Source organism: Curcuma longa, chromosome 21, assembly GCF_044706935.1.
Source record: "Curcuma longa cultivar G26 ecotype Majalengka, Jawa Barat chromosome 21, ITB_CL_G26_1.1, whole genome shotgun sequence".
NCBI lineage: Eukaryota > Viridiplantae > Streptophyta > Magnoliopsida > Zingiberales > Zingiberaceae > Curcuma > Curcuma longa.
The window spans coordinates 690760-713938 of NC_133881.1; the positions used below are offsets into that span (position 1 = coordinate 690760).

A 23179-nucleotide genomic window follows, 5' to 3' on the forward strand; every position below is an offset into this window, starting at 1 on the left:
GACGAGCTCTGAAGTTTCTTGTGCTCCATGCTTCTGTTTCCATCCATATGAGCTTTTAATATTCTCCTGCTGCCTTAGTTGACAATATTATATATTATTGCATAACTTTTAGAATTTTCTTTTCTTTTATTTTATCTTACTATATTTACCATTGTTTAATTTAGAGCTTAGTATCAATGGAAAACCTGGTATTCTGGGCACCTATTTCATGTTCATTAAGCTCTTCAATATCTTCTTAACACGCCATTCTCTTCGCTGATTTGATATTCACGCAATAACAACACTGAAAATTGAAACCCCTTACACAGTAAAGCCCATCAAAAAGGAATTTTTAAAAGAAAAGGTTACTACTAAATAACCAAGAAAAAACAAATAAAAGCAAATTAAAGATTTGCAATAGAATATAAATTTTAGCTTCCTGCTGTGGTTCACTGCCCGCACAATCAACATTACGAACTAGAAGTGAAATACAGTGAACAATCCCAGAAGGCCAAAAGATGTTGATTTAGTGTTCACTGCCCGCACCATCACCGCGAGACAACGAACGGCTAATCTTGTAGTGTTTACATTCTTCAATGTAATCTTGTCAGCTCTTCCACCCTCTTGCAAAGCTCCTCCAATGTCACTCCCATTGAGGATGCTATATCATCCATCCGACTGCGGCTGAGATCGAGGAAAGACTCTATCAAGTCTCCGTCCAAGAAGTTCCTAGCATCTGCAGTCCTCTTCTCATTGTTGAAAGATCGCCACTGCTCGTGGCTGAGGCCACCCACACCCTTTATTACCTTCACAAGGTTGGCTTGCAGCTTCTCAAAGAAAACATATTGGTCATGAGGCAAAGATGCAATAACACCAATGACCCCGTTGATTGTGCCAAATATGATAGTGGGAATGTTGCCGACTTCTGAGTCAGGAAGACGCATGACAAGAGAACCATGACGGAAGCGGTTGACAAATTCTCCAAGGTGGTATTCGCCAACAACCTCAAGACGTCCCCGTTCCTCATCTGATGCAGCATCACTATTTTTGCGCACTGTGAAAAGGTTATAGTTGTTCTCAGCACCAACAAAGACATCATCATCAAGAATCTCAACAGCAGACATCCAGTTTGCATTATAATCTCGAGCTAGTTCCTCTATCGCACCTTCCTCATGCTGAAAAGAACAAAGACCATATGAACTGAGAGAAAACTAGGTATGTGCTGAACAATAAACTCGGATCATTAAAACAACTGGCTGTAAATCATCTCAAGTCGACAAATTCTGTGGGCAACATTATAGTTTATTACGTTCATGCTCCTTCAGATTGAATACAGAAATTTATCAAAAACTATAAATTTGAATATTCAATATAAGGCATCTCGATCATAGATGAAGGCCTTTCCCTTTAGCCTTCAGTTTAAATAAAAGATATAAAAAAATAAGTGATATATACTCTGTTCAAGCTAGCAGGTGAAGCAAGACAAAATATAATTTTATTCCAAAACTAACAAAACAAGAAATGCAAATGCAAAACAAGACAGGGCGGGTCGTCAATGGTTAACAAGGAACAAAGAAGCAGCAAACCAATACCTTGTATAGCAACAGTGATATAGATTTCATCAGGTCACCAACCACAATGAAGTCTCCACGAGTTTGTACATAGAGAGCAAGTATATGCCCATGGTGTCCACACTCAGTTTGCAACTCGCGTGATCCATCTTCTCGGAGTGTCCATTTGTATAGTTGGATCTTCTGGTTAATGGCAGCTAGCAATTTTCCATTGAAAGCATTGAGTGAGTAAACAGCACCCTTAGTTTCCTTTTCAACAATCAATTGCAACTTCCCATCTTCCACTGCAAAAACCAGGATTCGCCCCTACAACATATAGCAATTGCTCAAACAGTAACTATCATGTAGGTGCTCTAGGATTGGCAATACAAAAGAGTTGAATGAATTTTGTTGTATGCATGATCAAGGAGTAGCATATCTCACCAAATAGAGCATACAAGCACAAACAAATGCTTGAAGCGCTCAAGCAAAATGTACTTGAAATATCCATAGAAATTACATGAAAATATTCTAACAATTGAAGAAACATTGTACCAAAAGCTAAAGCTATTGAACACGCACTTGAGAAGTGAGTCGCTTGTGACCCAAACCATATGGCAAAAAAGATGAAAGTTTCTACTTTAAATAAAATGCTTGATTGAGAAGGATATACAAGAAGGTATGGATATGAAGAGAAAGTACATAGTCGTCTTTAAACATAACTCGTATACAAGGATCAAAGTGGCAGTAAAATCCATATTTGGGCACTCACCTTGCTAGGTTCGTTTTCTTCAGGTAAAACATAGGCAGTTCCAACACAGTAGTATGCATTATTATCATCTGAAAATGAACAGCTGATGATCGAGCAACCATATTCATAAGAGTCAAGTGGAAAAATTGACATGTACTCAAAAGTTTGATCATCCAACAGGCGAATGAAATGCATTTCAGTCTCCTCATTACTATTCTGGCAGTTCTTGAAACAACAAATTGAAAATGTTCGTGATTGCTCCTGATGGCAAATACGACGAGCATGTTGCCCCAGAGGAATTGTACGAATGTGAAGCTTTTGTATATCATCTATCGTACCAATTGATAGTTCGCCTTCCTTAGCAATGGCTAGACTGTTTGGAAACTAATAGATGTCAATTAAATTTGAATGAGGAAGAAAATTTAAAAACCCAAAAACAATGCAACAGACACTTTGAAAATTTGCATCAATTAACATTCACGCATTAAGAGAATTTCACTAGTGCCAAAGAATCAACTCTTTAAATATGATGGAACAAACACAGATGGGGCATGTTTTCTCTGTCACCTAGCATTAGTCTAATAAAATGTGGATCGAGCACAAGGTTCCAAATAATGTGATGCTAGGAAAAGTTATATGTAGTTTCCTACACTTACAAATTCGCAAGCAAACAAAATGGTTGCATAACAGACCATAATTATTCAAGTTACAAAACAGCACCCTCAATGCTGATTAATAATACAGGTCATACTCTAAGCGAAAACAGCGGAAGCCACACGTATAGTAGCCAAGACTCATTGCAAATTTCCATACTAAAAAAAACAAATTGGATCATTAGCAGTTCGCTGAATGCAGAAGAACCCATAAAGCCAATAAAAGCAGATCAAAACTTTCTTTGTCAGTTCATAAAGCCTATAGTGTCAGAGCATATTAACAACAATTCTGAAAAGAAAGATAACTAAAAAATAAAAAAGATGGCAGGAAAGACCAACCCATTCCAATGTCACAAAAGTAAATGGGGTAAACAAGGCAACAAACTAACCTGAAATGCAAGCATGAATTTAATTGTACAATATTAATGTAAGCATGCACAGGACAATGGATGTAAAACATCTTATAACAAAAGACAAATAGACGAGTCGGAGAGAGTACCTGTCAGGAAAAGCAGCTGAATTAAATGGGCACATGTGACTGACTTCTTTCAAATTAACATTACTATAAAGCAACTTCTTGTTACTGCTGTAGATGACTGTAGGTCTATCTGATGCTGCAAACACATGTGTGGTGTCCTTTGAAGAAAAAGTTCTGAGTGTGATAGGCTGAGTACCAAGAGAAACTTTCTTCCTATTAGATAGCCCACCCGTATTAATATCCAGAAGAAAGTTTAAGAGGTGACCATCTCCAAGGGTACACAAAAGGTAGGATACCTGGTAAGGAGCAACAGCACTTAATAGAGACACATGGCATCTAAGTTAAGCATGAGAATCATCAGATCAGAGACATCTTTATGACAAATATCCATACCCCTTCAAAGGTACACTGAAGAATTGATCGAGGAATGATCTCTCCTCCCAAATTTTCTTTTGTAAGTAGCTCTAGGCTTGGAAGTGAAAATATCCTGACAGTTAAGTCAGTCCACATTCCAACTGCTGCTACTGTAGTATAATTTGGATTTTCACCTATTGGATTTATGTCAAGACAAGATATCTCATATTCTAATTGTATATGTTTGACTTCAATCAACTTTTCTTTCTCAATCTCTAAATACACAAGATGACCACCACCAGTTGCCAACAAAACCTGCACTCCAGAAGAGTCACTATATCAGTGTGTTATTACAAAACCAAATTCCTAGTGTAATACCTCTCATTCATCAATAAAAATACATGTTATCTTAATAGCAAAATTCTAAATTATATTTTTAAAAGAATGTTCCTAGCAAGAAAAGGAGATCCTTAGTGCAACGATAAAGTTGATTCCACGTGACCTTGAGGTCATGGGTTCGAATTGCAGAAACAATCTCTTATAAAATGCAAGATAAGATTGCGTATAATAGACCCAATGTGGTCCGACCATTCTACGGAACCTCGCATTGGTGGAAATTTTGTGTAATGGACTGCCCTTTTATGTTTGAGCAAGAAAAATGGCGGCGGGGATGAATTTCTTAGTAAAATACCATAAGGTGCAAAGGTTAAATATAATAGTGTCAACAAAAAAAATCTAAGATATAGAGAAACCAAAATTAAACCTGTGAGGCATTAGCAGTGGCAACATTCACCGAGTAACCTGATGGTGCATTCCATTCATGCAGCAACTGCCGTGTGATAGAACTCACCAATCGAACAACATTAGCAGTTACCTGTTGCATAGATTATGTTAATGGCAAAATAAAACACAAAAATAATTTAAAAGGCTTGTTCATACTATGTCCATGACCCATGACTACATATAAAATTATCATCTGGAATTAGATTGATAATGAACTTAACAACAAATTTAAAGATAAATAAAGCCAAAGGAAAGAACCATGGTGGAACTGCACCTGAACAAGCTGATCATGGATAGCATTTTGACAAAACAGGGTTTGTGCTTCTGCACAAAACCCTTCAATCTCTGATTCTTCCAACTCATCATCCATATTCATAGCAAGGACACGAGTCTCACTGATGAAGCTAACCACCAAGAGACTGTCATGTGGATCATTAATAGAGGAGCGTAGGGACCATAACCCTTTGATACCCTGGAGTTCTACAGATGCCTATCCATGATGCAGAAACATAGTCAGAAAAATTTCAACAATGACAACGAAAGGCAGCACAACAAAAATCCTACCTGTTCATTAATCCCTATTCCATTTCGAACTATCCGGAGCGAGCCATCTTTATAAGCACCAGAGCAAGTAACAACTTGACCCTGACCCTGCCTTTCTAGATCAACAACACAGAAATCAACAATGGGGCCTAGATTGACATATGATTCAAGAACTTCAACATATGAGCCCTTTGCATCAGGTTGCAGATTCAGTTTTATAAGCTGTTATGAATCAATCAAGTCTTAGTAATATAAAAACACATAAAGCAAAAAGCTAAATACTAATCTAACAAGAGATTGGCAACCGAACACAGGTACAACACAGACTGAACAATTTAGCAACCTTACAAAAATAATGGTTAGCACGGAAGCATCAATAAATATTACCAGACATTGCAATTAGTATACCTGTGAATCACCATAGCTTGAACCAACATATACAACTGCATTGTCAAGATAAGATATTGTTGATGCAACAGTTGTCTCTCCCAAGTGCTCAATTTTCAGGCCATTTACCCTACAGCAAAATGACAAAGAGGCTTTTCAGAAAAACAAGTCATTTATACCAACTATCTGAGATCAGCTAGTGGATCTTGTTCTCCTAGTGAAGGGTGTCAAAAAATATTAATATCTTGCACAGTCAAACCACTTTTGCTTATGGAAGAAGAAGTCAGAATCTTTAACCAAAATATTAGTTGAAACTTGAATGTTTAAGAGATTGAAAACCTCAATAGAATGAGTCCATAAGTAATAAAGCAAGTACAGATGCTACACCTTTCCCTTTCATGTGTAATGACAAGAAGATGCAGAAGGCCAGCATTATCACCAAGCAAGTACCGGGACCCATCTGCATCAACTCTTCCATAGGCTCTTGTAATCGACTGGGCACAACAAGAGATAAAAATCCACGAAATCAGCAAAAGGAATGGGAATTATGTTGATTCTGAAGAATTAATACAGGGGAGTGAATGAAGTAAAGAAATTTACTGGTCTGATAGGTATTGCTTTAAAGATAGTGCCATTACAATAAACAATAGTCTCCTCCCCTATGATTATTACACCACCAAGTGGCATGGGAACGGGAATCAGAAGACCAGCCCCATTGTCAAGATTATTCTGTGACCATGGACCCTCAACAAAGTCCTTATCCTTGAGCACAACCTCATAAGTCTTAACATGTCGAGCATCCTTATTATCCTGCATTACATTCAGGTAAATATACAAGTCTTGAAAGAATTAACCAGGTTACATGGCTCAAATTTTTCATAAAATAAATCTAGTGAACTAAATTTCAAGGTCATTTATCCAAAAGCTAGAAACACAAGCAATGTCGGCATACAAAAATATCACAAATAAAAGAATGTCAGTTTTAATTAGATTATCACTTATTATCATAAACCATATACTACATGACTCACTGACTATGTATGCTTTACCCTTAAGAAGTTAAACTTTAGCAGTTAACTTGAACAAACATTTTCAGATGTTTGTATAACATCAAGGACCTGTTACCTAGAATGTACTTATTCCAGAATATGAAGAATTACTAGAATATCCACTTCCCTCCAATTTCTTGAAAAAAAAAGCAAAGATGGATTTCTTTTGACTTATTGAATGCAGATTTAAGATCCGTTGCAACCCAAAGATGGTAAAGCAATGGACAAGAAGAATTCAGAAATTCCAAAGCTTCAAATGGAGAAGAATGTTAGTACTTTTACTGAGCAATGAATTTATTGAAACCCATAATAAATGAAATAATACAGGCTTCAACATTCTTAATTGAGTAAAAGATGAGATAAGATCATATTCATTTAATCGATACATTAAATGAGTATATGCACATTAATAATACTTCCAAACTAGTGGATGCAATATTAATCTAGTGGTGACAAAAATTGTGAGGTCAAAAACCCCTCTAAAAATAAATGTAGAAGAATAGATTGTGAAAATATCAATAAGTTCTTTTCACAGACACTAAATATCCTTACAACTGTCATCCAATTGTTTTAAAAAGTGAACTAAGTGATTAGCTATGATACTCTGCATAGGAATGATTTGTTGCCCCATCCCCATCCTATAACATAGATGGGTGGATGGGGCATCATCAATCAATATGTTTAGGTGTGGGTCAGATTCCCATTTCAACTCAATGTAGGAGAATATATTGCAATAAGGTCAACAGGTCCCTTCCCAACCAATAGATGTACAATAGATGTACATTGCATTATGATATTGTTTTAATGAACCACTATATGACAAGGGATCACATCACCAATGGCATATATGGTCTGCATATGTTGTTAACTTTAGTATTCAAGATCATATGATCTATTAGGCCCTTGAACCAAATTTCAATTATATGGTGCTGGCATATGTGAGTCACACGTACCATCATATGCAGCTGAATTATGGAGGCAACAAGGAACTGAACTTGTGGTTCATTCAAACAAGTTTTGGATAAATTAAACCAAATAAAAGTTCAAATTACTGTTCATGATCCCTTCTCAATTATTAAGAGCTTTTATGATGTTTTCCTCCTAACAGAAGATTAGTTATTCTGCTTACATCACAAGTGTTCAATTGCATGCATATTTAGCATTGTTAACTAATATAGATTGTTATATACTGTCTGTTTCACATTGTATGGTTATGCAATGTGTAAAGAATGACTAGGTAAAGATCAAGGAAGAAGATGGTGCCAGAGTGGAGATCTCGCTTAGCTAAGAAGTTTGTTGATGGTAATGAAGGCTATGAACCATATAACAAGGAAAATTAGTGAAAAAAACCTAGATAGTGCCCTCTAGGACTACTTATATCGTATTTCATCTATATGTATAATAAACCCCTTATATTTAAAATATTCACAGAGGTCAATAACAAAAAACTTGAGTCATTTAAGTAAGCATAATATAATAAATTTAAATAGTATCAATGGAAGAGCATTATACTCTTACCTGGTATAAGACTACAATTGTAGGCCTCGAGCAGCCATAGAGAAATTTGATGTCCAGAACTTGAAGTTCTTCGAGCCTGTGAAGTAAATCAAATATTAGAGAAAAACTGATTCACTAAAATTTGATGCTAACATCTTACATATTGCTATCTTGCTAGAGAATGTGAACTAAAGTGGACTTTTAGATTACATAATAATACTAAACTTGCAGGTGTACACCATTTTCATAACTAGGAAAAAAACTCTTACAATACAAATAAAGCAATTTAAGAAATGGCACTGTGGATATCTGACTGAAGTGATTTGCAATCAGGACAACAATCAAACTGAAGGATGCAATTTCTGGTCATACAATGATCAACAAGAAGAATGAACAGGATGTGGAACTAGAGACAGGAGTAGGGCAGAAAGTGGAAAATCGATAAAGAGTTGGGCATTCTATATTCTCTTTCCCTCTTTCTTTTCTCTCTTTCTTCAAGTGGCCTTGCCACCAGCTCCACCTTCCTCACCATGCGGGTGCCACCAACACAAGTCGTGCTCACTGCTTTGTCAATGCACTCATGATTGAACCAAACATCTTATGTAACCTAGAGCAAGTCACAAAGTCGGCAATGGAAGTTTGAAATTGCCCAATATGGGTGGACATCTCTGTATCAAATTGGCATAGCTTGAAGAGATCCCCAATCATCTGATAAGCACAAGAGATATCACTTATATTCACATCTCTTTCATGTGTCCACATCTTGAAACATGACAAAGAGCATCAGCTACATGCTCATAGAGTCGATTGCTTACCAAAGTAGGGCTAATAGTATCAATTCTCTTCCAGGCATTTACTTCTGACTCAAGAAACTTAGCAATATTGGTTGATAGATTGCTCTAATTGATCTTGACTCATGATCCAAGCTTTACCAGCTGCTTTCCATAAAGCATAAGTTTTCACATTGAATTCTCTAAAGCAACAATCATGGAGCCTGAAAGACTTGGAAGGGTTCTGGGCTAAAAGGAGGAAGAAGTAATTAAACTAGTTTAGCACATGTATGAGATGTGGTAAATATGCAATGCATTAATTTGTATACTTATAGTATGATAACATACAAACTGATCAGCTTTTGGGGAATTGAAATGTGAGCATGGCTTAAACAATCAAAGCTGCAAACTCAGAGAAGCTCCAGAAGCCCCACCATCATAATGTAGTCATATTAATCTTTGAGACTGAAGGCTAACACGGTGGCCCTGACAACTTAAAAAAAGGACATCCTAATTCTCCTACCTTTCAAGTTCATGATTTAGACTTTACAAAATCAATTGTCACCAAGACAGAGGTCAGAAGTTCATGGAGAAATTAATTTGGGATTAGTCAAAGCATTTAGCATGATATCCACTTGAATAGTATGAATAACTTAAGACACTATGAGAGTTTTGGATACCTGATGTTAAAAGCTTCCTTTAACTGTCCTTTATTATCAAATGGTATAACCTGAGAAAAAGATGAAAAAAACAAATTATCACATGCTCAAACACAAAACATGAGGGAATGGATATTAATAAGAAGCAATTATCACCTCATATATTGATTATCTAAATTACCTTAAATAGTCCATCATATAGGTGTAGACCGATTAATCTACAGTCAGGATCAATTAGACCAATCTACAAGAACAAGAACACAAAATTAATCACATAGACAAGCTCTAGAAAGAAATAGAGATAAAAATCAGAGCAAAGAAAAAATGATTTTACACTAATCTCCACATAAGGACCAACCAGAATAAATGAATCAACAGAAAGAACTATTATATCGTATAACATTCATGACCCTTTCCAATTCCAAGAACATGAATACAGTATTCCATCAGACCAGGGAACTTCATATGTGTTATCCCAGAAAAAGGCGCACAAAATACAAAATAAAATATCTTCTGTTTGACAGACAAAAACTTCCAGCATGACTTTTAGAATATAGAATTCGGAGATACTATCAATTTGGAAGACTATTCAAAAAGTAATTTGGCCTGATAATAAAACCTAGAGGTCACATACTTATAAGCATCATGGTATAATCAGTGATTAGTGCAGAAGAGATCAAAATCAGATGGATATATATGAATAGATTAAATCAAAACTAGTATTATTCAGAAGCAAGATAATTTAATAGATAAAACAAGATAAAGTATGCTAAAACAGGATTGATATGTTTACATATAACTCATATATTATATAGTTAAACAATTGAATTGATTAATGTTGAAGACATAATGTTGAACACATGAGGAACAAAAGAGACCAAGAAAGTTCAATTAGCGCAGTTCTAAAAACACATGCATGAATATAATTAAAAGATCAGTAATACTAAATGGCCACTAGTGTGTAGCATTGTGTGGAATTTGATAGAGGTATAAGATCCCATAATAGTTGGAACCAACAGCATTTATTATTGTTAGTATACTTGGTATATTGAGGCAAAATAAAAATGTGCCTTCTAGCCAAACTATCCTAAAACCCAATTAAGAATAACAACAATTGTTTGAACAACTACAACAAGCAATATGTCCCCACTATTTGGATTGTCAACACAATCCTTTTCCTCCATTGAGCACCATTCTAAGGATATATGAATACTAGCACTAGCAATTATAATTCCTCAAAAACAACAATTTATATCTGCAGCTTCATTTTTTTACCATATTTCAGGAGCCTGTGTATGATCATCTAGTAACATAGACAAAGGCTATCAGAAAGAACCTTTAAATTGGTCAGTTCAGTTGTTCGCATATTGTCAAAGTACCCAGTATATTTCTCAAACACAAATGAATTTCTTATATGAAACAATTTGTACCTGCCCATTATCTGTTGGACGACCAATTCGATCAGAAACATCTCCCATAGCTCTGCAAACCAGGGAAAATTATGCACTTCAGTAAACAGCATCCACACTCAAACTTGTTAGTCACTATTCATGAAAAAGATAATCATGAACATGCATATTCTCCAAGATATTACATTAGTGGAAGTAATGCATCTTTACAATTCAATGCAACGAACATGATTGGTAAAAACATCACAAGAGTAAACACTGAAATTAAGACTAAATACTTGTGAACTATTGGAAAGGCAACTGAGTTACCTGAAGCAAGCAGCAGTGATAAGATTTAAAAAATGAACAACAATTTATAATTTATTCCTATATGAAATTTAAAAATGTTAAGATTATGAATGATATCCACTATGTGAGAGATAATTCAATGATCAGTTCAGCAGTAGTCAAGGAGTTTGTTCTCAGCAGGATCACGAACTTCCAGGTATTGTGTCTGTACTTGAGCTAATGCTAAAAACTTTACAAAATAACACAGCCGGAAAACGGTTCCTTCCGTTGAGGGCAAGCACAAGGGTGACAAGCAATGGCAACAAACAATGACAGGCTGGTAGCCTGGTGGCACCGACCAACCATTCTGATGGGCAACAAAGGGTTGTTGATTCCGCAGGTGAGTAGCACAAAGTAGGAAGATTTTTGTTCATGTGGGGGAGTTGTCAAAAGTGCAGGAAATAACTTTTACTCATTTAGAGAAAAGTTGTCTTCCCCAGACCATCCACATTTTCATTGACCAAGAATATATTCTCCATCGACTGCGATTTTCCATGAAGCCAAACATTGGAAAACCCAAAAAATATTTTCTGGAAAAAATCCACAAAATAAATAAACCTTGAGTGATATTTTGAATGATGCATAATCTAAAAATTGACCCTTTATCTTCAGCTTTTCATTCTCATTTTTGGTTCAAATCTATTAGTCCTAAAGAACAAAAAAGACAAATCAAGTATTATGTCTTCTATAATGCTAATACCGAGTCGTTATTCTACCTTTTTCAACTTTTAAGGAAAAACATGGCAACTTTTAATTACCTAGTAATAAGCTCAGATGTTTCTGCATCCCATTGAAGCACACAAAACTTGTACCTCTCTGTTGAAATGAAAAGAAAATCCTGGGGTTCACCCTGTACAAATGCAGAGAGAGAGAGAGAGAGAGAGAGAGAGAGAGAGAGAGAGAGAGAGAGAGAGTCAGTACAGAACTAATTTTTCAAAAGGAAAAAAAGTCAGCTATAAATAGACTCACATGAGGACGAAAGAGTTCAAGTGTTGCAATTCTTCCATATATAGGTACATCCAACATAGGCTGCATTAACAAAATGATCATTCTTGAATCATGAATCTTGCAATAAAATAAATCAGGTATTTTTGCATTGATTTTTTTGCCTTAAAAAATGAAGTATACATATAACTAAATCAAGGAAGCCAGCAATCAAACTATTCAAGAGATGAAGAAAAGGTCTAAGGTATACAATTAAATTAGGACAGAAAAATTAAACAAAAAATTGAATTCCTAAAATCTTTTAAAACAAATCTAAAACTCAACTTGCGTGCCATCTAACTGAAACAATATTACTACCATCCATGTCATAAAAACAAAAATTTAGGTAAATGTTCCACAGTGATTTACATGTAGGAATTTGCAATGGCTTCCTCCAAAACTAATTCATCCAGTAAAAAAAAAGTTCATATTCAAATAAAATTTGTAGGAATATATTAAAAGCAGTCATTTAGCTAGAACAAGTTGATATTAAAAACATGCTCTGACAAGGCATGAAAAAATAATCATGTTACATAAAAGACTGCCTGAACAATCAAGAATGGTTTCAAGGAAGCTACTTGAACATCTAGGTAACTTTCATGTTCAGTAAATCAACTGTTCTCCATGATTTCCAGTTTTTGGAAACGTATAAAAAAATAATCTCAGGTTACAACATCCCCTAAAAAAATATTAGTAAGAGCATGCTGCGAGAGATTATCTTTTAAGAAATAAGAATTTTTCATTTGCATGAATAATCTAACGAATGAGCACATAAGATATCTAGCCTGCAAGAAAATTACCTGCAGCCCGTGAGCAGTAAGCAAATGAATCTCAATGCGCGTGCATTTGCTGGGAAATATATGTGCATGTATTAAAAAAAAAGAAAGGAAAATATTCATACAAAAGTGAGATATATAATAACCAATCATTGTAAGTAACAGTGCAGCTGTGCGGGTATCAAAAAGACCTAACCTTAAAAAAGCGAATAACGTAAAATCGTACTCCAAGCATATAACTATGAAAAACATCAAGAAAAACTGTGGAAAAGGCTTTTCTTTAACACCATACTGTTCGAACGGGATAAGGAATACAACTAACCTTGAGTCAACCAAATTGAATATGAGACCTATTCGACCACTCCAATAACCATCTAACGCGTAGTCTTTTAAAACATTAAGAATCTAACTAAAACAAGGCCCTCCATCCAAACCCTAATCAATGCAATCGCCGGCCGAGATTCAGAAAACACGACCTACGAGCTGAAAGTCCATCGATCGAATCAATAAAAGCGATGCAAGATAATAAAGTGAACATATATATTACGCAATGATGAGGTTGAGCTCTTGCGGACTGGTGAAGTTGCCGACACATGAGTGAGTGACGCTGGTCGGCTTGTGGGCCGTCACCACGTAGTTCCACACGCTCATCGCTGCGCTTCCGCCGCTGCCCTGCTTCCTCCGCCTCCTTCGCCGCCGCTGCCGCCGAAGAGTAGAAAGGAGGGAGGAGAGACGGAGCGAAGGGTTTCTCCGAATGCCATCGCGGTCTCAGTTCAGCAGTTTAGTAGTCCATCCCCCGCCTCACGTGGGTGGCACGTGCCACCATCTTGGGCCTATAAGCCTAGAATTAATGGGCTGTCTTTATTACGGCCCAATAAAATCAAATAAAACTAACTGTAAAACATAAAATAATATATGTATATTTATATTCTTGTAAAGAGGCCACAAATAATTATATCAAATATCAAAAATATTAAATGTATATGTTAAGCTAAGAGAAAGAATGTGAAATCAAATTTTTTACTGAATATATATCACATTTTAATTAAAATATAATTTAGCCCAATTCAAGATGAGTTACAGATTAAATAAGTCAATTTACATGTCTATCAAAAAATATAAAATATATTAAAATTTTTAAATTTAAATTATGATTTAAATTGATTGGATTAAAATTTTAAATTTAAATTATGATTTAGATAGATCAAGTTTATTAGTCCATTGATTTTAAATTTTTTTAAAAAAAATTAATCTGCAAGTTAATTCACGTGGATCACTAGTCCTAAATGGATCAATTTATCTGAATCCACTTTAAAAGTAAATTTATAAAATTTTAATCTAATAAATTTAAATTATTTGATGGAACTCAAAAGACACTTAAAAGTTCTTGAGAATTTCATAAAATGTCCTTTGAAAAACACAAATGAAAATTTTTACCAAACCTTTAGAACACAAGCGGGGATTTCCTTCGACCACAAGCCTTTATCATCGCATGCGTATCGACGACAGGCGGAGAGCGAGCCACATCCTTCTCTAGTCTCTACGACAAACACCAGATTTCCTTCCTAAATTTCCCCCTTTTTTTTTTGTTTGCTTTCGTGGGGAACAGAAATTACCACAAGTCTGCCTCATGCTTCTCAGGTACTGTTCTCTCCACGACATGTCGCTGGCCCTTATCCGCTACCAGGAAAATCTCTTGGCGCAACATTAGGTTTTTTTTTTTTTTTTTGTGGTTCTTAGAACCTGTAATCCGAGATTACGGTGAAAGTTCGTGCCAAAAAATCGAACTTTATTTTGCATCTTGCCGTCTGAGATCAAGCTGCGATCGAAAGATGGTACTTTTATGCTAGTTTGGAGAGAATCGTACGTTTTTGTGGCTTCAGGGCTATTCGTGTGATGCCATGGTTTCGCTTGCTTCCCTCGCGTCTTTGGGAAGTCCGATGGCTGTCTCCCCGGTTGTCCTAGAGGTCTCACCCACGGCCGTCGCCGTCGGGAGGATTCACGTTGTTTCTGGGGTTCGATTCGGTACCTTCCTCAGCCAGAGGCAGTGGCGTCACCTTGGAGGTCGTGTTTATAGGTGTATGGTGACAACTAATTTAATCGAGGAGAGGGGGATTTCGTCATCTGCCGATACCATATTGAAGATCACTAACAGTAGTGGTAGCAGCGACGAGGATGCCGATCTCATTCTCAAGCCTGCCCCCAAGCCTATACTGGAAGCACGCCCCAATGGCACAGTAAATCCTCCAAACTCAGCTTCAGCCATTTGGTGGCCTGACTCTGCTGTTCGAGAGAAGCCAGCAACCTCATTGGAAGACAGAGAGAAAGTAGTAGAATCTCTTGGTGAGGTTTTAGAGAAGGTAGAAAAGCTTGAGAAGACCACAAATTCAGTGAACTTGAGTGGTAAAGCTATCAAGGATAATGGCGTGGCCAATGGCAGTTCCAAACAAGTTAGGGCACAAAATGCAACCCCAACTATAAGGAAATCAAAGACTGTTAAGAGTGTTTGGCGGAGAGGGAACCCCGTTGCAAGTGCACAAACGGTCGTTAAAGAAATTCCCAAGGGTGAAGTGAAGAGTGAACCCTCTTTAACCAAAGGGACAAAGATGTTGGGAACTCCTGCTGTAGCCCCTATCAAGCCTCAAATGCCTTCTCCAGCCCGACCAAAGCTGCAAGCAAAACCTGCTGTTGTTTCACCAGCCCTTTCTGCGGTGAAGAAACCTGATGCCGCAAAGGAAAGAAAACCCCCCATTCTTATAGATAAATTTGCATCCAAGAAGCCATCTGTTGATCCGATTGCAGCTGCAGCGATGATATCAATCCCTTCAAAGCCAGCAAAAGGGTCCTTGGCATCCAAAGTCAAAGACGAGCGTCGGAAGAAATCTAGTTCTACTAGTGGTTTGCGGAGAAGGCTGGTGGAAGATGGTGAGATATCTGAAGAGGAAGCCTCAGAGCTTAATGTGCCTATCCCTGGGGTCATGGAACCAAGGAAAGGAAGAAAATGGAGCAAGGCAAGCCGTAAAGCTGCAAGACTTGAAGCTGCTAAAGCTGCAGAACCTGTAAAGGTTGAGATACTTGAGGTGGGTGCGGAGGGTATGCTCATGGAGGAGTTAGCATACAACTTGGCCATTAGTGAAGCAGATATTCTCGCATTTCTATTCTCAAGAGGAGTCAAGCCAGACACAGTCCACATTCTAGATAAAGACATGGTTAAAATGATATGCAAAGAATATGATGTGGAAGTAATTGAAGTTGATCCAGTTAGAGTGGAAGAGATGGCAAAGAAGAAAGAAATACTTGATGAAGAGGACTTGGACATGTTAGAAGAAAGGCCGCCAGTAATTACAATCATGGGGCATGTGGATCATGGGAAGGTACACTTATTTTATTTATTTCTTGTTTTCCATATTATAGTGATTAAATCCAGGTATATATGAACCTCAAACTGTTTTCTTCTTTAATTTGTCTGTGCAGACAACATTGCTTGACTATATTCGAAAGAGCAGGGTAACGGCAGAATATTTTCTTTCAGAATGTTGATCTGTTGGATTGAATATCTACACAATTCAATTTCAGAGAAGGCAATTTAAGTTTAGTTAGGTTTACTTTACAGGTGGTTGCATCAGAGGCAGGTGGAATAACCCAAGGTATTGGAGCATACAAGGTTCTTGTCCCAGTAGATGGGAAGCCTCAGCCATGCATATTTCTTGATACTCCGGGCCATGAGGTATGTATTATCTTGCTCCTTTTCTTGCATTATTAGGATTTTCAGCTTATTTTTAAGTTTTTTGAGGACTTCTTAATGGTTTTGGCTTTAACACAATGCAATCCAAAGTTTCAAATCTCAATTTTGAGTCAGAGTTTTGGTTCCCAGTTGGAACAAGATGTTTTGATGTTGTGTTAACAGCGCCGACACATGATGCTCAAGACATTAACACACGAGGGGGAAAGAATTGGAGAGGAGTAGATAAAAAGGAGAAGATTGGAGGAGAAAAAGAAGAACAAAAACTCTAACAACTTAACCTCATCACTTAGTTGCCATGCGAAAGATCGCATAGTCTCAGATAGTTCATGGAAGCCTTGAGTAGTGTCATTGTCTCAGACAAGTCATGGAAGTTTCATCATCATCTTAGACAACTCACAAAGTCTTCGTCTTTGTTTGGGATGTCACCAAAGCTTCTTCGTCGTCGCAAAGAGTCTCATTGTCGATAAGTTCCGTGTGTCAGTCGGCTAGCGGCATGAGATGCTTCACTCATGTTAGCTGACACTGAATGGTATTTAAATCCTCGATGCAAGGTTCCTATTTGAATTTAACACCTGATGTCCTAACTACATTGTTAAGTAGTGGGATGAACCATTTGAGAGATTAAGTCTATGTTTACTAAGTTTTTGTTTGAGGGCCTCCAAATGGTTTTGGCTTTAACACAATGCAAGGTTCCTATTTGAATTGACATTTGAAATCCTGACTGCCTTGATAAGTAGTGGGGTGAGCCAGTAAAGAGACTAAGTTCTAACTGATTTGCAACAGGCATTTGGTGCAATGAGGGCTCGTGGAGCGAGAGTAACTGATATTGCAATCATTGTAGTGGCTGCTGATGATGGAGTTCGCCCACAAACTAATGAGGCAATTGCTCATGCAAACGCTGCTGGGGTGCCTATTATCATAGCCATCAATAAGGTATGTTTCTTTGACTGTGATATAGGTTCTTCATGCTATGCAAAAAACTGAATATTTCTTTCTTATATGGACTCAGGTAGATAAGGATGGAGCAAATCCAGAAAGGGTAATGCAAGAGCTTTCTTCTGTTGGCCTTATGCCAGAAATTTGGGGTGGTAACATCCCTATGGTTCAGGTTTCTCCTCTCTCTTACACACACACACACACACAAAAACAAAACTAGACATGCTCTTCCTTTTTTCATACTTTTTAATTCTCTTGAATCAGATCAGTGCTCTTAAAGGTGAGAACATTAATGAATTGCTGGAGACTGTTATGCTTGTGGCAGAGGTATAAACTTTCTGCTCAGATTCTTAGATGTTTCCTTTGTCAAATTTATATCTGAATCATCCTTTTCATGATTGTGAAGCTGCAAGAATTGAAAGCCAACCCAAAGAGAAATGCTAAAGGCACCATTATAGAAGCAGGTCTTGACAAAGCAAAGGGAGCTGTCGCCACACTTATTGTGCAAAATGGAACTCTTAAAAAGGGTGACATCGTAGTTTGTGGTGAAGCTTTTGGAAAGGTGCTCCTTTTGACTTATTACTTGCCTTGAAAATCTTTCCTGAAAAATATTTACAGTTTTTAGAGGCATTTGTGTTTTCTTCTCAAGTCCTTAAGTGGTTTCTTGGTTTGATAGCTTACTATTACTACCTCCTTTGCATTGTTTAAATTGATGAGTAGGTGCGCGCTATGTTTGATGATAGAGGTAACCGTGTTGATGAAGCTGGACCGTCAATGGCAGTACAGGTTGGTTTCCTCAGCTCATGCTATCTTCTTCACCATTAATCCAAAGTTTACAACTCTTTTAACATAGTTACAACAAGGATAAATATGGTCTGAAACTCAGTTCAAAGCTTGAAACAGAGGGGACTAACGAACTCGGCATGTAAATGCATTTTGAATGTTTTGCTCACCCTCTATTATTAAATGCATTTGCTTGATTTAAAGCATTTTCTAGTACTTGTATTTCCTTGTATCTTATAAGCTAAGGTCAATAATGCCAATAACTAATTTCAATCTTTTTTGACCATGTATGTGTCCTGGAAGCATCAAAATCTGTATCTGAAACTAAGTGTCATTTGTACAATTTCGAGAACCAGATACAGTTTTACAACTAGGAGATTTGGATATTAGTTGAACCTATTTTTAAGATGTTTATCTAATACTAGTTTTTTTCCATGCCTTTTTGTCTTCAAATTTTGTTAAATACTAATAACCACACAAAAGATCGTTTATCTTGTTTTCAAAGTTAGTAAGTAGGTAGTGATCTATTATTTATACACGGAAGACTTAAATATTCATGTTTTCAATTACGTTGGATAAAAATAATATTGTGATGAACTAGGCAACACGGATCGTACTTTACAATTCGATAATAGCATGTTGCATTAATTTCTATATATTTTGTTCTTTGTTTGTGTCTTCTCTCAGCACACCTCACAGTTTGAACACTTGATTTCCTAGGTTATTGGTTTGAATAGCGTTCCTATTGCTGGTGATGAATTTGAGGTTGTTGAAACTCTTGATCTTGCACGTGGAAGGGCAGAACTTCGTGCAGAATCATTAAGGGTTGCACGGATATCTGCAAAGGCAGGGGAAACGAAGGTCACCCTATCTTCCATTGCTTCTGCCGTCGCAATGGGAAACCAAGCAGGTCTAGACATGCATCAGCTGAATATCATTTTAAAGGTTGATGTTCAGGTAAGATTTCTGAATAATGTTAACTTGTATGTTTATACCGGGGGATATTGTTTCCCGATATTATCTTATTGCGTATGCATCATCGTAGGGTTCAATTGAGGCCATCAGACAAGCTCTTCAAGTTCTCCCTCAAGACAATGTTAACTTGAAGTTCCTCCTTCAAGCTCCAGGGGAGGTTAGCACTAGTGACATTGACCTGGCTGTTGCTTCTGAGGCCATTATATTTGGTTTCAACGTAAAAGTACCCGGTTCAGTAAAGAGCTATGCAGACAAAAAGAATGTCGAGATTCGTTTATATAGAGTCATTTATGACCTCATTGATGACATGAGGAATGCAATGGAAGGACTTTTAGAGCTTGTTGAGGTGAACACTTGACTGATATTAGGCTTCTTCCTTACAGATTCATACCCAAAGGGATGCTGGTCTAAATTCTGTTTTATATTACATCTTCTAGGAACAAATACAAATAGGAACAGGAGAGGTTAGGGCAACATTCAGTAGCGGCAGTGGACGTGTTGCTGGGTGCATGATCACCGAGGGAAAGGTAGTGAAAGAATGTGGTGTCCGGGTTATTCGAAATGGGAAGATTATTCACAGTGGAACAGTTGATTCTTTGAGGCGGGTGAAGGAAGATGTGAAAGAGGTATGTCTCAAATATCTAATTGATGCTTTATATTTTCTATATCTGAATAGCATTGGTGCATTAAAGCAACATTTTCACAGTAAAATGCTTTGCTAAAAGTACTTCGAATTTAAACTTTCATTAAAGGAAACAAGTGTTTGCCGTCATATTGCTTTATAATAAATTCTTTGAATTATTGACATGTTCTTCTGATGAAATACCTTGATGAATTACATCCTTGATAATTTTGAATGCCAGAATCTTCAATAATGTTTGTCATGCTTATAAATGAAGTCACTTAACATTCTCCAGGACTAATTAAATTTTGACTATGCTCTTCTATTGGTAACCTTAAATGTTATAAGAATCACTATCCACTATGTTGCAAGTATCAAGCCAACGTTGTAATGCCACTTTAATCCACAATGGATGGCTTCGAGCAAACGTAAAGATTCTTTATGGTTGCAGGTCGGTGCTGGACTTGAGTGTGGTATCGGTGTCAATGATTTTGATGATTGGGAAGCCGGAGATGTTATAGAGGCCTTCAATACAGTGAAGAAACAACGCACGCTCGAGGAAGCATCTGCATCTGTCACAGCTGCATTAGCTAGAGCTGGTGTTGATTTGTGATGCGGCGAAGCTGTTATGGCAGTTTGTAAAGCATCCCCCAGGTGGTGGTCCAAAGAAAGTTCATGGCTGATTTAGCTCTCGGCGGGTTGGTTTGCCTACCAAATCTTTACTTAAATCTTCGATAACACTGTGGTTCTCGGCCATAAAGCTCATACCCTCCTCCTTTGGGCTCTGCAGAGGAGGCAATCACTAAACTTCTTCTCAATGGCAACCTGTACTTAATAGTGATAGTCAGAATGCTGTTTGATATTCTTATAATTTGCATTCCCTTGGCCTATGTATAAAGAAGTTGTACATGCAATTAATGGGGAAACTATACAATTCTGTTTGCAGTACATACAATTTTTTGGAAAGATCACTTCATTTCATATAGTTTTTAGAGTCTTAGCATGTGGATGACCATTATGCTAAAACCACATTATGACTCCCCCAAACTTTAGGCAATTCATGAAGTGTTGGATTGGCAAGATGAACAATGCAGTACCATCAAGTAATTTTGGCTCAATTGTCTTCCTCTCCTCCAAAATGAACCACATTATCACTTGATGGTACTACATTGTTCATATTTACCAACAGGCTGAAAGCAAAATGAATCATAAAGCAAAATAAATGCACATGAACACACGAGCATGGTCTGGAATTTCTTCCATGTCAGAAGTAGAAATTTTGTAAGGAGATACAAGTAATTGCATGATCTAGCTCATCATTTCTTGTTCACAACAGTATCCTAACAGGAGAATCAATCTGCATTAGTGTGTAGTTTGATTTCATTCAGGCAACAAGAGCATGATAACTATGAACACTCAAAAGTAACGCACCTGCTAAAAATTTCTATGTTTTCCCGAGTTGAAGGACAAATTACAAAAGATCAGGAGCAGCACAAACTTTAGCTAGAATAAACCAAAATTAAGTATAAACGCGACGAAAAGCATCCATGTAATAGGACGACAATTGTCACATTTGAGTACGATTTTTTTGGTTTGTTTTTCACATCTAACTATCAGATCTACACGCACATCGCTTAAGAAAGCTGCCCCCTTCGTTAGCTAAAGAAGAGAAGGAACAAAACCCTAAGCAGAACATATAGGTAGTCCAAAGATCGTTTTTTTTTCTTCTGTTATTAAGGATTGGGAGAAAACAATCGGAAAAAGACACAAAAAAAAGGGTCAATGTGCAGCGACCAGATCCACACCGAAAGCGTCCAAGAAGGGATCTGCAAGATCCGGAGACGAGGGGGCCAGGTAGACGGACTTGGCGGCGGAAAGCTTCTTCCGCCTTGGAAATCGAGGGCCGTGCACCCTGCCGGCGAAGAACGGGCGGAGCCCCTCGACCTGGGCGGGCGGCGCGGCACGGGCGGAAGGGAAGGGGGGCAGCGAGAGGTCGAGGAGCGGAGCGAGAGCGAGGCGGATCTGGCGGTACTGATCCTCGCGTCGCGGAGACGGGCGAGCGCGCCAGGCCTCAGGTAGCGGTGCAGCCGTTCGTTGGCGGTTGGCGGCGGGGGCTTCGCGCTGGAGCTCCGGGATCTCTGATTCATAACGGAGACCGAGGCGGAGGCGAGATCGAAGAGACAAACGAGCTCTTTCCTCTTTGGTACAGAGCGCAAAGGCAAAGACAAAGGCAAGGGCAAAAGGGGGCGCGACTTCGAGTATTTTAAGGGCGGAGTCGGACGCGAGAGAGGCGGGAGCATTGAGGAGGGAAAACGATAAGGCAGCGGATTTTAAAGTGGAAGGCGGGACTGTTGCTTTTCTCGTAGAATTTTACATAATCATCCTTCCAAATTATAAAATTACATACTTATTCAAAGATTATCTATTTCCTCACAAGAAAAAAGGGACGCCCAATTCATAATTTTTATTTTTTTTATAATTTAAATATCTAATTTTTATGATCTGATTAATCACGATAATCAAATATCTGATTAATCTTCGATAATCAAATTTATATTTTTTTTATCATCGCACTATAACCCCCAGGCACTCAACTCATAATTGTGATCTATAGATATAGCTCAAGAAGTCCCCAGGGCAACATCCAGGTTGTGACCCAGGGATCCGCGGTTCGATCCCCAGCTACGACGTATTTGTAAGAATTTTCTTCCAAATGAAGAACGCAATCAAAGGATGCTGGGCATCTGGATTGGCCGCCGTGTGCGCTTCCCGATTTACCCTGGTGGTCGATGGGAAACTTCCATGGGACCGGACCGGCCACCCCGCTTCCCGATTTACCCTGGTGATCGGTGAGAACTTCCATGGAACCGGACCAGTCACCCCAGGAATTGAATCCATGAAACTGACTGGGATTTATCATTTTTATAGATGCTCAAGAAATTATAGAGAAATTATGGTGAAAAAACTTTGGAATTGCTCTCGTTTGGTGATAACTTGAACCCTTAGACAAAACACCCATTATATGAATGAAAAATTTGTTCTTAGATGTGATGATACGAATTCCAGCTAGTTGAATGGATATTGATAGGTGGAATTCTAAATAAAAACTGCACATCACGTTCATGTAGTCATCCTGCAGCTGCTTTTGGCTAGAAGAACTTGCAAAAAC

General features: G+C 37.6%; 2 protein-coding genes and 1 pseudogene across 2 annotated transcripts; 1 reads left to right on the forward strand and 2 right to left on the reverse strand.

Annotated features, from left to right (window-relative positions):
- Positions 1 to 305: 305 nt before the first annotated feature.
- Positions 306 to 13688, reverse strand: LOC141814602 (DNA damage-binding protein 1a). The gene is made up of 19 exons (XM_074702540.1): positions 13497 to 13688; positions 12974 to 13022; positions 12159 to 12218; positions 11948 to 12039; positions 10884 to 10935; positions 9635 to 9697; positions 9475 to 9524; positions 8046 to 8121; positions 6079 to 6288; positions 5866 to 5972; positions 5500 to 5608; positions 5113 to 5313; positions 4823 to 5038; positions 4529 to 4639; positions 3805 to 4080; positions 3433 to 3707; positions 2302 to 2653; positions 1572 to 1856; positions 306 to 1154 (listed from the first exon to the last, which is right to left on the reverse strand). Exons 1-19 carry the CDS (start codon positions 13598 to 13600, stop codon positions 573 to 575), a joined length of 3270 nt encoding a protein of 1089 aa, XP_074558641.1. The 5' UTR covers positions 13601 to 13688; the 3' UTR covers positions 306 to 572.
- A 1015-nt stretch (positions 13689 to 14703) lies between these two features.
- Positions 14704 to 20950, forward strand: LOC141814776 (translation initiation factor IF-2, chloroplastic-like). Its single transcript, XM_074702724.1, has 12 exons — positions 14704 to 16323; positions 16424 to 16456; positions 16563 to 16676; positions 17478 to 17627; positions 17704 to 17802; positions 17895 to 17957; positions 18037 to 18192; positions 18351 to 18416; positions 19134 to 19370; positions 19459 to 19734; positions 19826 to 20014; positions 20462 to 20950. The coding sequence occupies exons 1-12, from the start codon at positions 14851 to 14853 to the stop codon at positions 20621 to 20623; spliced, it is 3018 nt and encodes a 1005-aa protein (XP_074558825.1). The 5' UTR covers positions 14704 to 14850; the 3' UTR covers positions 20624 to 20950.
- Positions 20951 to 21789: 839 nt separating this feature from the next.
- On the reverse strand, positions 21790 to 22157 carry LOC141814228 (uncharacterized; annotated as a pseudogene).
- Positions 22158 to 23179: the final 1022 nt, after the last annotated feature.

Bases quoted from the DNA above. Each gene is read 5' to 3' on its own strand.
- LOC141814776 (XM_074702724.1), top strand. From the start codon at position 14,851: ATGGTTTCGCTTGCTTCCCTCGCGTCTTTGGGAAGTCCGATGGCTGTC. The intron at 17,803-17,894 runs GTTTCTCCTCTC...CTCTTGAATCAG, and splicing joins GTAACATCCCTATGGTTCAG to ATCAGTGCTCTTAAAGGTGA. The intron at 17,958-18,036 runs GTATAAACTTTC...ATGATTGTGAAG, and splicing joins CTGTTATGCTTGTGGCAGAG to CTGCAAGAATTGAAAGCCAA.
- LOC141814602 (XM_074702540.1), bottom strand. From the start codon at position 13,600: ATGAGCGTGTGGAACTACGTGGTGACGGCCCACAAGCCGACCAGCGTC. The intron at 8,122-9,474 runs GTATCCAAAACT...TTTACTTCACAG, and splicing joins AAGGAAGCTTTTAACATCAG to GCTCGAAGAACTTCAAGTTC. The intron at 5,609-5,865 runs GTGTAGCATCTG...ATTTTGCTGTAG, and splicing joins ATTACACATGAAAGGGAAAG to GGTAAATGGCCTGAAAATTG.